Below are 12,754 nucleotides of genomic sequence, written 5' to 3' on the forward strand. Positions count from 1 at the left end.
CTCCTCGTGGGGGTCGGGACCTCTTCCCGCTGGACCCAAAGATCCACCGAGGGTCGAGGGTCGCCTCAGAGTGAGGTGCCAGGCGCCGGTCTCACGCTGAGTGGGCGTGGCGTCCGGCCCCAGGCCCCGCCCACCCACCCGACGGCGCGCGAGGCCCCGCCCACCCCGCCTCCGCGTCCCGCTCAGCGCCCGCTCCCTCCCGGGCCTGGACTGGGTGCAAGGGGCCGTACTTCTTGTGCGCGTGGAAGGCGGCATAGGTGAAGCTCTTGCCCTCGTACTCGCGGAAGAACTTGCTGTCCCCCATGCGCACGTGGTAGACTTCGTTGCCCGAGCAGCGTCCGTACATGCGCTGCCACTGTTCTGGCGAGTCCTGGCCTTCCCTGGGGCGCGGGCAGGACGTCACCCCCACCGTTGCCCTGCCTGGGCTGGCCTGGCCGCTTCCAGGCTTCCAGGGTGGGTGGAAGCCAACGTGACCCCTGACCCCGCCCCTCTCCGTCTGTGGGAAACTAGACTCGGGTGTGGCCTGATGGGTCCCTCGGCCAGTTTTAAAGAGCTGTGAACATAATGGTCCGGCTTTTAGGGGGTGTCAAAAGGTTTCAGAGTCAAGACCGGCCTCTGTGGCCTGTGGGTCCTCCGACATCTGCTTGGTCCCTCCCCGAGGGCCGCTCAGGCCCCACAGGGAGCCAAGCCCACCCTTTGGGGTGTCTTGCTAGAGAGAAGATGACACCCCCCCTCTGTCCCAGGGCAGCCCCTCACCTCCCGCTCTACGTGGGACCCCAGCTCGGGTGCCGAACACCAACACGCCTTCTCCCACAGGCCAGGCGTGTCCCCCCAACCGCCCTCCGACCCCTGCCCCTATCGCTGTTTCTAGACTCGGTGGCTCTCCTGAGCCCCAGCTTCCACTAGGCCCTCTGCTCCATGGAGCGCCCTGCCTGTGATTCCCTGCAGCCCTAAGGCCGCCCCCAGCTCCCACTCCTTGAGGGACAAGGCACCTACTGCTTCCCAGCTGGGTCCTCCCAGGTCGCCACCCCCTCCCATCTCGGGCTCCTCAACACGTCCCTTGCCCCCAGGGTCGTCTCCTCTGCCGGGCAGCACTCACTGGCCGCGGGACGTGTGCACCAGCAGGGTAATGAGGGTGGACGTGGCCGGGCAGATGCAGTTGAGCGCCAGCATGGCGTACTTGCACTCCTCCTCGCATACCACGTGCTCTGCGGGCAGGAGGCTCAGCATCACTGAGCGGCTCTCACCGTCCCCTGCGGTAGGCGCCCCCTTTTCTCCGGAGAAGGCTCCCTCCAGCGCCCCACCTTCCCGAGCCTGTTAATTCTCCTGGCCCTTCTGTGCTTGTTTCCCCCGCTTGGCCGAAAGCTCCAGGGCTGGTGGTGGGGGGACAGAGCCAGCAACACCTTTGGTCCCCCAGGTGTCCAGCATAGATCTGCTCACCTTAGAGGTGCTCATCAGACGGTGTTCCTGCCCGTCCCCCGCCCTTGGCCCCGGCCCTCACTGACCCCCAGGCTCCCAGGTGCAGCACCTGCATGGGCTCTGCCTCAACTCCACTCCTACCCCCAGCATGCTCCCCTTGGAGCCCCCCTTCTGGCCAAACGTACCTGCAAACTTGACATGAAACTTGTTCTCAGGCTTAAGGATCTGGACATAGAGGGGGCAGTTCGGGGCGAAGTCCTTCACGGCCCAGGCACGCAGGATGGTCTGGTGGTCCTGAGCAGGGAGGCCATGGTCACTGCTGAGGGCAGCCAGCAGGCTGGGGAAGGGGTTCTGCCCTGGGCACCTGCCCCCTCTGGCTGGCGGGCAGGTGGGGGGCTGGTGGCCGGGGGGCACTCACCGCTGCGGTGCGGTCCACCTCGTTCCGGCTGCTGAGAATAAAGCAGGCCTCCCCGTTGTCCATCCTGCAAAGCACCAGGTCTGGGCACCACAGGACCAGCCGTCCCTGTCTGGGCCATCAGGATCCCGCCTCACACTGACCAGCCCTGAACGGGCTGAGGATGGGCCCCTACACACCAAGGGTGGGGCTGGGGCATGGAAGGGGGGTGCACTTGGTGGCAGAGATGCTGGACCCCGCCTGCTGTCCTGTCCTCTCCTGGGACAGGCTGCCAGAGATCTGGGGATGGCCAGGTCTGCTCCCCTCATGCCCCGCCCCCAACCCTGGCTGCAGAAAGGCTGCCTGAGAAACAGTGCACTTGCCCCGGGGTAGGGAGGCCTGACGCCTCCCTCCCCATCACCCCGCACCTGCTACTTGTCCCTGTCAGGCCCCTGATTCCTGGGCTCAGGAGATGGGTGGATGGGGGCCCTGGCTACCTGGGCTCCTGCCGCCTTGGCCTCCATACAACCCACATTTCACCGTTTCACCACGAAGGTTACATCAGGCTCCGTATAAAATGGTGATGACTGGCGGGGGAATGGAGGGCCCTCCGGGGGTGGGTGGGCCCCCTCCCGGGTGTCTCAGAATGTGCTGCAGCAGATTCTGGAAAGTTCTGTTCACAACTCAGTCTCCTTACCTCAAGTCACCCTGTCACCTCGTCTTTAGAAGAATATCCACCCACAGCCTTGGCTTCCCACCCGAGGCGCAGCATAGCAACCCCCGCCTCACCCCCAAACAGCCAGGCAGGTGGGAGAGGAGCTGGTAGGCTTGCCCGGGAGGCTCTGCGGGGGTCAGTGAGGGGCCTGGCTGGCCTGGGCGGGCAGCAGGCACAAAGCTGGACCTGCCGCCCGGCAGATGGCCCCTCCCGGCTGGCGCAGTGCTCAGGGCCGCCGCTTAGGCTGGCCGGCACAGGACTGCACCCGCCCCGCAACCAGGCACTCACTTGGCCCGCATGAGGTCCTGATCCTTGAGTGCGGAGCCCTGGAGGTAGATGACCCGCTGGGACCACAGGGGGATCTGCAGGACCCTTCGAACCTGGATGTCCATCTCCGTGGGGCACAGGATGACGACGTAATAGTCCTGCAAGGAGGGCACCGTCAGCCCCTGGCAAGCTCACTGGCGCCCTGCCCACCCTGCCTTCCTACTGGTTTCAACTCCGTTCAGCCTCTCGGGACCCCCAGCCTCCTCTGTGAGGGCAGGAAGGAAAGGTAGGACGCCACAGACCCACCCGCTACAATGTGGGAGACTCTCCAGACTCCAGCCCACAGGCAGGGAAACAGAGGCCCAGAGGGCTCAGGGGGTTCTGGGTCCGGATGGGGCTGTGGGTGGAGCCTCAGCGCAGCGGTGGGTGGGTCCGTGGGCGGGGCCTCACCTGCAGTGGAGCGATGGGGGGGAGGCTTGGGCGGGGCCTCACCTGCAACCGTGGATGCGCATAGAACTCGTTCAGAAAGTCCATGAGCAGGTCGATCTTGAGGGAGCTAACGCACAGGATCACATGCTTCTCCGTCTGGGCCCGGTGGCGGCTGTAGTTGCCCCCTGACTTCTGACGCTCCATCCACAGGTAGACGAGTTCCTCAAACTGCAGGTAAAGCATGTGAGTGCCAGGTGGCCTGGGGCTCCAGGAACTGCGACAGCACAGGGCAGGACAAGAAGGCTGATAGCCAGCCCGTGCCGGGCACGAAGGGTGGAGACCAGAGCTGGCCAGAGGAGGTAGGGTGAGAATGGAGCCCCGTCCTGACCACGTCTCAGAAGGCCTTGGATATTTGCGGCACAGGTAACCCAAGGGGCCAGGTGGGGGCAGTGGATGGTCTGGCCCGTGTGTGGGGTAGCAGATATGTGGCTGGTCCAGCTCCTGGCCCCAGATGGCCAACTGACCGTTCAGTTCAGTTGCTCAGTCGTGGATGCTAAAGCATGTACTCTGGATATCCAGGTAACTACATGACCTTTGGGTCTCTGTCCACACCTGAGACACATTTGGAGAAACCTGGATGCGTCTTGGGGAGTTCTCAGCCACAGAATTAGGGACCCAGACTCCCCATGTGGAAGGAACACTTTGAGCACCGTGATTCTGAGCCCAAGTCAAGGTTGTGGGTGATTCGCGGCAGCAGCCTGCGCCTGGTGTGGCCCACACCTCCTGACTACGAGCTTTGGGTGTTGGGAACCCTTTTTAGAAATAGGACAATGACAGAGGCATAAAGGTGGGCGGGGTGAGGGGGGATGCCAGGGCCCTGCAGAGCTGTCCGCGGTGCTGACCCGCCCAGGGCCTCCCTCTACAGTCTGATTCCATGTCTGTAGGTGACAGCTAGGTCCCATGAAAGTCTCTGACTGTTTTCATCCCAAGCACTGAGGTCGTTCATTTTTCCCACATGATTTAAAATCAGTGCCAGCAGCCACCCCCGCTCATGCTCACCTGCTCTGGTCAAGGTACTATATTTAGATTGAGATCATCTCATTGAATTTATTGAGTTATTAGAGTCTAGTAACAAGACCCTGTGGCCTTGAAGCACAGAACTGGGTCCTGCTGGGAGGGGCCAGAGACCCCAGGGTGATCCCTGAGACCTGTGCAGAGTCGGGGCTCTGACAACAGACACTTGGGTTCCAGCCCCACGTGGCACAGGTGCTCAGCTCATCTGCAAAATGGCCCGACAGTGCCTGCCTCCCAGCACTGCAGTGAGGGGCAAATGGCCTAGGTGTAGAGGATCCAACAACGACCCCTGAAATCCTGTCCACCCAGAACCTCTGAATGTGACCTTATGTGGAAATAGGGTCTTTGCAGAGGTAATGCATTAAGATGAGATCAGACAGAATTAGTGAAGTGAAAGTTACTCAGTTGTGTCCGACTCTTTGCGATCCCATGGACTATACAATCCATGGAATTCTCTAGGCCAGAATACTGGAGCGGGTAGCCTTTCCCTTCTCCCAACCTAGGATCTTCCCAACCCAGGAATCGAACTGGGGTCTCCTGCATTTCAGGGGGATTCTTGACTACTGAGCCACTGGAGAAGCCCGTAAGAGATTGGATTCCTCTGGTTCAAGCCCCCACCCTTCATTTGTGGGGTGCTTTGTTCCAACAGCTATAGGAAGCACCACATGACAACTCAGCCTCGAGTGGGGAGGATATTGTCAGCTGTTGTCACTGTTACTCTGGGAGGGACATTTACTGGTTTGCGTTTTCACTGTCATCATCTGTAAGGACACTAACTAGTGAACGTGGTTTAAGGAAGAATGAAGGACAGGGGGCCTGGGTTTGATCCCCGGTCAGGGAACTAGATCCCGCATGCCACAACTAGAGATCCCGCATGCCACAATGAAGATCCCGCATGCCACAATGAAGATCCCGCATGCCACAACTAGAGATCCCGCATGCCACAACTAGAGATCCCGCATGCCACAACTAGAGATCCCGCATGCCACAACTAGAGATCCCGCATGCCACAATGAAGATCCCGCATGCCACAACTAGAGATCCCGCATGCCACAACTAGAGATCCCGCATGCCACAACTAGAGATCCCGCATGCCACAATGAAGATCCCGAATGCCACAACTAGAGATCCCGCATGCCACAACTAGAGATCCCGCATGTCACAGTGAAGATCCCGCATGCCACAACTAGAGATCCCGCATGCCACAATGAAGATCCCGAATGCCACAACTAGAGATCCCGCATGCCACAACTAGAGATCCCGCATGCCACAATGAAGATCCCGCATGCCACAACTAGAGATCCCGCATGCCACAATGAAGATCCCGCATGCCACAACTAGAGATCCCGCATGCCACAATGAAGATCCCGCATGCCACAACTAGAGATCCCGCATGCCACAACTAGAGATCCCGCATGCCACAATGAAGATCCCGCATGCCACAACTAGAGATCCCGCATGCCACAATGAAGATCCCGCATGCCACAACTAGAGATCCCGCATGCCACAACTAGAGATCCCGCATGCCACAACTAGAGATCCTGCATGTCACAGTGAAGATCGAAGAGCCCCATGCTGCAGCTAAGACCCGGTGCAGCCAAACCAAGAAAGAGTAAATAAAAAGAAAGAAGAATGCCGGATGGTAACTGGGACCATCCTTTTTCATCACTGATAGACGGTGACACTGGCTTTCCTGGCAAGTACACTGTACTCTGGATTGGGGGATGTGGGGAAGCGAGGGTGTCAGCTGGGGCTGGGGTTCTGAGCTATCGGGTGGGGGTGGGAATGGGCGTGAGGAGTTGAGCTCAAGGTCAGCAGAGGACCCCCTGGGTGGACTGGGCCCTGTTACAGCCACAGTTAGGTGCCTCCCCTGCCCCCATCCCTCCAAACCCCAAGTATCCACCATGAGGTCTGGCTCCCTACAGTCTGTGCTGATCCTTCGCTGGACCTTTTCCTGCCCTCTTAAGGGCTGCAGGGGGCAGTGCCTACAGCTGCCTGGCCCCGCCTCTGGGCCTCTACCTTTTATCTAAACACAGGTGGAGTCCTGCACTGCCCCCATAGTGCTCAGCTTGCAGATCGGCCTTGGTGACAGATGACAGGAGACAGAAAGCAGCTTCTGCTGCACCAGCTGAGGACTCCTCTCAGCCTGAGGGAGACCCTGGCAGCCCCTCCCGCTCCACACTCGGCAAAGGTCCTGGGGAGGCGTCTGAGAGTGCCACTCCCCGCCCTGTCCTGACACAGCAGCCTCACTGATTACAGACCCCCTCCCAATAAGCCATGTCCCCCGCCCCCATCGGCTCTGCTCCTGGGCGGGGCTCACCTGCAGCGGGAGCACCACCAGGGCCACGCAGATCATGATGACCACCAGCAGCTGGGACGGCCAGATCTTGGGCGTCACGTCCCCGTAGCCCACGGTGGAGAAGGTGACGATGCAGAAGTAGAAGGACGTCAGGAGGGACAGGTTGTCGCCCGCGCGCTCCAGGTGCTGAATGCCGCAGGTCCTAGAGCCAGGGAGGGGCGGCGATGGGGCCTCGGCCACCCGGCTCCCGGAGTGAGGCTCTGCCTGCCCGCGGCTCGTGGTCATTCGTCACCCATACAGCCCCGGCCTGGGCCTGAGTCCAGCCGGGCGCTTCCCGACCCCGGCCTACAGAGCTGGCACACCCAGCACGTCCCTCCTTCCCGACCTTCTTTTCTGGCCCCGAGGCTCCTTTGAGGCCCTTGGGAAATTGGCTGCAAGCGTGGACGTAGCACTGTGTGGGCTCAGTGTGAGCTTAAGGTCCGAGGGGGCGGATGTGGCCACCCAGGCTGTGAGCCCCACCTGCTACCCACCTCAGAGCCTCATCCTCACCCAGGGGTCAGACGGCATGGGGCACACGCAGGCCCCTGCCCAGAACAGAGCTGGACAGTCCTCCTTGCCACTCCCGTGGCCCCACGTCCTGTCTCCAGGCTGGGAGGTGCTGCTGGCAGGGCCTGGGGGGCCCACAGTGCACACACGGGCCCTTCCCAGGGTGAACGCACTGGCTGCGGGGAGGGGGCAGGCTGAATCACCCTGGAGTTTCCCACCCTGCAGACACCCCAGCCTGCTCCACTCAGGTCTGTGTGGTTTTTTTTTGGCGGGGGGGGAGGGAGGGTAGGAGGCACTTGGCCTTGGGGCCTCCCCTGCCCTGGCCTGGGGCAGGCATGCAGGGGGACGGGGTCTCCCCTCCTGGCCCCCCCACCTCTCACTCCAGCGGCTCCCAGACCTGATTCTCAGCTGGGCCTTGAGCCCAGGGTCCCCACCCAGCCGAGAGCCAGTGCCCCTCCCCAGGCTGTGTCCCGGACCCCGGAGAAGCTGGGCTCGGGCAGCTCTGGTTTGGAAGGCGGGCTCTGAGCTGCCTCCTGGCCCTTCGTCCTGGTCGGGCTGCCTCCTGCCACCCTGAGGCCCGCCTGGCCTCTTGGATGTGAGGGCCCAGCTCTGCCCGGGACAGGCAGGCAGCTGCCTGCAGGGACTCACCCCGTGAAGACCAGGCACAGCAGGGTGCAGAAGAGGATGAGGACCTGGTTGAACATGGCCGACTGCGAGCGCAGGATGGCGCGGTGGAAGTCATTCTGCGGGACGGGACACAGTTCTCAGCCTGGGCGGGATGGAGCCCAGGGCCCTTCCCGCCGCAGGTCCCGGACACACACAGGTGAGCGAGCAAGGGAAGGACTCCATCTGACCTCAGCTCTCTCACTCCCCGCCACGTATAGGCCAGAGGCCGTGACCTCAGCCCTGGCCCCTCCCTTTGCAGCTGGGATGGGGGTGAGCCGAGGCCTGGGCCGGTGGGCGTGTTGCTCTGGGAAGAAGTTGTCCTTGCCCAGCACAGGGGCTGCCCGGAACCCTCGGTCTCGGGGCCCACACACTCCCGCGTGCATATTCACCCTCTTCCTCCCCAGCCATGATTCCGGGGTCAGGGACAGGCCTGGGTGACCGTCCCTGGGGCATCAGGGATGGGGCTCCGGCCAGCCAGGAAGGAGGCGCGAGGGCATCTCGTGGTGACAGGCACGTGTGTCCGCCGGTCACTGGCCTCCTAGGCACCAAGGGAGCAGGCCAGCTCCCCTGGGCCAGGACCACGGCATGGCAAGCAGTGCCCCGGGGTCCTGGGGAACCTCACACAAGTGAGGCAGTGGTGGGGGTGGGGGCAGAGGGTGGCTTACGATCATGTTCTCCAGGGCGTGCTTGGCCAGCCAGCAGTTCAGAAACACGGGGATGAACAGGTTCCGCAGTGGTGGCCAGAATATCTGTGGAGGAGACGGGTCAGGGGGCGGGGGTCTCAGCAGCCCCCGCCTTGGTCGGCGGCTCACCCACCGTGATGATGAAGGGCAGCGTGTTGATCATCTCCAGGATGAAGGACACACGGAAGATCTGTTCCCAGATGTTGCCCTAGGGAGCCAAGGGGGTAGGCTTCAGAGCGGGTAGTGGGGAGGGGTCACCAGGGTGGGGCGGGGGCTGAGGAGAGAGACAAACTGAGCCAGTGGGAGGTCAGGGGGTGAGACCGGGGGCTGGAAAAGGGGTGCAAGGGGCTGGGGGTGGGGGCTGGCGGAGGGTGTCAATGGCAGGGGCCTCTGGGGCAGGGCCAGGCCTGGGGGCACTCACTTTGTAGCTGAGGTAAATGAGAAGCATGGTCTCCAGGAAGCTGATGATGGCCACGAGTACCTGGGGTAGGGTGGGAACGGAGCCTCTGAGCAGGGCCAGGGGGCAGCAGGGCCCACCCGGAGCCGCGCCCCCCAGCGCCCCACTCACCTGAATGGCCCACAGAGCCACCTTCCTCTCCACCCACAGGATGGGGGCCCTGGGGAGAGAGGGAGGTGAGCCCCAGGCCAGGGGTCCCCAGCCATCTGGGCCTCTGCTGATCCCAGGCTGTTCCTTGAGCTGGACAGTGGGCGGCAGCCTTGCCCTCCAGGGGCCGAGAGCAGGAGGGGAGGGGGGCTTCCTCCAGAAAGGAGGCCTCGGGGAGGGGTCTGTGAGACCAGGGCCTGAGCAAGGCTGCTCTGGGGACAGGCTTGGCGGCCCCAGGTGGCCACTGTTCCTGTGCCCCTGCACGGGGGCTGTGCTGGTCGTCCATGCTCTCAGGGTTCCTGACCTCAGGTCCCCTGACCTCAGGTCCTTCCTTGACTATAACCCATGTGGCTCCCTTGAGGGGAGTGACATGGGGGAAGGGTGTCCCTGCCCAGACGCAGCCTCTGGACAAAGGTTGGGGTGAGACCAGCAGGAGGGGCCAGATGGCCGAGCTCCACGCTGACCCTGCCCACCCTCCCCAGGCCCAGATGGCCAAGGCCTGACCCTTGGGGGCCCCTGCTGCAGCCGGGGTGTCGGGCAGTGACTTTCTCCACTGAGGGGCAGAGACTGAAATCCCCAGGCCTTCCTTCGAGCAGGAGTCGGGCTGGGCTCAGAAGCTGTCCTGCCCCCACTGGGCCAGAAAGGAAGGGCTTCCAGGGCCAGATGTGAAGGGAGGGCCTGGCGTGTTCCTGCGTGTCCCTACGATCCTAACCCTCTTGCCTCCCAGGGACAGGTGACCTGCCTGGGAACAGTGGCCAGGGTCTGGCAGATCCATCCTGCTGCTGTGGAGGGTCAGGACTGACCAGCAAGGCTAGGCCGGGGTGCCAGGGGAGGGGCGTGGGTGAGGGAGTAAGGCCGAGAGTGCGGCTGCGGGTTTGGGGAGGCTGGAAGGGAGAAGCCTCCATCCAGCTCAGGCAACCCCGCCGCTCTGGGGTCACCTCTCGCTGCCTGACCGTGGCACCTGCTCTCTTTGGCCAAAGGCTCATGAACCACAGAGTCAGTGGCCAACCCTCTGGCAGGCCCTCCCTGCCTGTCTCCTCTCACCCAGGGCCCCTGGGGCTGGGGGGCGTCACAGAAAGGCGCTGGGCCAACCTGGCTCCTGGTGACACCCGCTGTCACCCTCTTGTTGCTCCCAGGGTCTCAGGGGCTGTACCCCACGGGGTCACCCCAGTGTTGTTACTGCTCGGACAGGTTCTGCAGATCCCAGGAGGCTCTCTGGCTGTGACTGGGCATCTGTCCCGGGGGCCCGGGCAGCATCACCCTCTGGCCACCCCACCCTGCCCCGGACCTCCGAGCGGGAACTGGGAGGCACACTCACCAGTTGATCTCGGAGGACGACTCATTGAAGGTATAATTCTGCTTCGGGCAGCCCCAGCTGTGGAGAGACAGAGCTGGCCACCTCAGCCCCTCCAAGCAACACCCCCGAAAGGGACCGGACCCTTCCAGGATTGCCACGAGCTCAGGGCGTGTGGGGGGCACTCTCCCCAACCCAGGGCCAGGCCCCACATCTCAGATGGACATCTGAATTCTAATACTCGGGGATGAGGAAGCCTGCTCCCAACCCGCAGAGGCTGTATGGAGGGTCTCTGAGGAGGGGGGTCTCTGAGGAGGAGAGTCTGTGCAGAGGAGGGGCAGGGGGAGGGTTTCTGAGAAGGAGGGGCAGGGGGAGGGTATCTGAGGAGGAGGGCAGGGATCAAGACCATCCCCAAGGAAAAGAATTGCAAAAAGGCAAAATAGTTGTCTGAGGAGGCCTCATAAATAGCTAAGAAGAGACGCAAAAGGCAAAGGAGAAAACGAAAGAGACACCCATTTGAATGCAGAGTTCCAAAGAATAGCAAGGAGAGATAAGAAAGCCTTCCTCAGTGATCAATGCAAAGAAACAGAGGAAAACAACAGAATGGGAAAGACTAGAGATCTCTTTAGAGATACCAAGGGAACATTTCATGCAAAGATGGGCTCGATAAAGGACAGAAATGGTATGGACCTAACAGAAGCAGAAGATATTAAGAAGAGGTGGCAAGAATACACAGAAGAACTGTACAAAAAAGATCTTCACGACCCAGATAATCACGATGGTGTGATCACTCACCTAGAGTCAGACATCAGAATGTGAAGTCAAGTGGGCCTTAGGAAGCATCACTACAAACAAAGCTAGTGGAGGTGATGGAATTCCAGTTGAGCTATTTCAAATCCTAAAAGATGATGCTGTGAAAGTGCCAATATGCTAGCAAATTTGGAAAACTCAGCAGTGGCCACGGGACTGGAAAAGGTCAGTCTTCATTCCAATCCCAAAGAAAGGCAATGCCAAAGAATGCTCAAACTACCGCACAATTGCACTCATCTCACACACTAGTAAAGTCATGCTCAAAATTCTCCAAGCCAGGCTTCAGCAATACGTGAACCGTGAACTTCCAGATGTTCAAGCAGGTTTTAGAAAAGGCAGAGGCACCAGAGATCAAATTGCCAACATCAGCTGGATCATGGAGAAAGCAAGAGAGTTCCAGAAAAACATCTATTTCTGCTTCATTGACTATGCCAAAGCCTTTGACTGTGTGGATCACAATAAACTGTGGAAAATTCTGAAAGAGATGGGAATCCCAGACCACCTGACCTGCCTCTTGAGAAACCTGTATGCAGGTCAGGAAGCAACAGTTAGAACTGGACATGAAACAACAGACTGGTTCCAAATAGGAAAAGGAGTACGTCAAGTCTGTATATTGTCACCCTGCTTGTTTAACTTATATGCAGAGTACATCATGAGGAACGCTGGGCTGGAGGAACCACAAGCTGGAATCAAGATTGCCGGGAGAAATATCAATAACCTCAGATATGCAGATGACACCACCCTTATGGCAGAAAGTGAAGAGGAACTAAAAATCCTCTTGATGAAAATGAAAGAGGAGAGTGAAAAGGTTGGCTTAAAGCTCAACATTCAGGAAACTAAGATCATGGCATCTGGTCCCATCACTTCATGGTAAATAGATGGGGAAACAGTGGAAACAGTGACAGACTTTATTTTTTGGGGCTCCAATATCACTGCAGATGGTGACTGCAGCCATGAAATTAAAAGACGCTTGCTCCTTGGAAGAAAAGTTATGACCAAACTAGACAGCGTGTTAAAAAGCAGAGACGTTACTGTGCCAACAAAGGTCCATCTGGTCAAAGTTATGGTTTTTCCAGGAGTCATGTACGGACGTGAGTTGGACTATAAAGAAGGCTGAGCACCAAAGCATTGACGCTTTTGAACTGTGGTGTGGAGAAGACTCTTGAGAGTCCCTTGGACAGAAAGGAGATCCAACCAGTCCATCCTAAAAGAAATCAGTCCTGAATATTCATTGGAAGGACTGATGCTGAAGCTGAAACTCCAATACTTTGGCCACCTGATGTGAAGAACTGACTAATTAGAAAAGACCCTGATGCTGGGAAAGACTGAAGGCAGGAGGAGAAGGGGATGACAGAGGATGAGATGGTTGGATGGCATTGCTGACGCAATGGACATGAGTTTGAGTAAAGTCTGGGAATTGGCGATGGACAGGGAGGCCTGGTGTGCTGCAGTCCACAGGGTTGTCTTAGAGTCTGAGAGGCTGAACTGAACTGAACTGAGGAGAAGGGTCTCTGAGGAGGGGGAGGGGCGAGGCGGGGAGGGGCCAGCCAGGTA

The 12,754-nt window shown here is 59.9% G+C and overlaps 1 protein-coding gene across 2 annotated transcripts in view; it reads right to left on the reverse strand.

Annotated features, from left to right (window-relative positions):
- The window catches only part of KCNT1 (potassium sodium-activated channel subfamily T member 1), a 60,331-nt gene that overhangs the window by 16,629 nt on the left and 30,948 nt on the right, over positions 1–12,754 (reverse strand). For both annotated transcript variants that reach the window (XM_055400699.2, XM_088841044.1), the window contains exons 4-16: positions 10,415–10,471; positions 9,061–9,109; positions 8,914–8,973; positions 8,626–8,700; positions 8,475–8,558; positions 7,792–7,886; positions 6,619–6,799; positions 3,288–3,452; positions 2,817–2,953; positions 1,838–1,901; positions 1,605–1,713; positions 1,100–1,208; positions 231–380 (exon numbers count right to left, since the gene is read on the reverse strand). In XM_055400699.2, coding sequence (XP_055256674.1) covers positions 231–380; positions 1,100–1,208; positions 1,605–1,713; positions 1,838–1,901; positions 2,817–2,953; positions 3,288–3,452; positions 6,619–6,799; positions 7,792–7,886; positions 8,475–8,558; positions 8,626–8,700; positions 8,914–8,973; positions 9,061–9,109; positions 10,415–10,471 — 1,335 coding nt within the window. The remainder of the gene's footprint in view (positions 1–230; positions 381–1,099; positions 1,209–1,604; positions 1,714–1,837; positions 1,902–2,816; positions 2,954–3,287; positions 3,453–6,618; positions 6,800–7,791; positions 7,887–8,474; positions 8,559–8,625; positions 8,701–8,913; positions 8,974–9,060; positions 9,110–10,414; positions 10,472–12,754) is intronic.

This window comes from Moschus berezovskii, chromosome 11 (assembly GCF_049115385.1).
Source record: "Moschus berezovskii isolate FMDL1 chromosome 11, NW_MosBer_1.0, whole genome shotgun sequence".
In the NCBI taxonomy this organism is placed as follows: Eukaryota; Metazoa; Chordata; class Mammalia; order Artiodactyla; family Moschidae; genus Moschus; species Moschus berezovskii.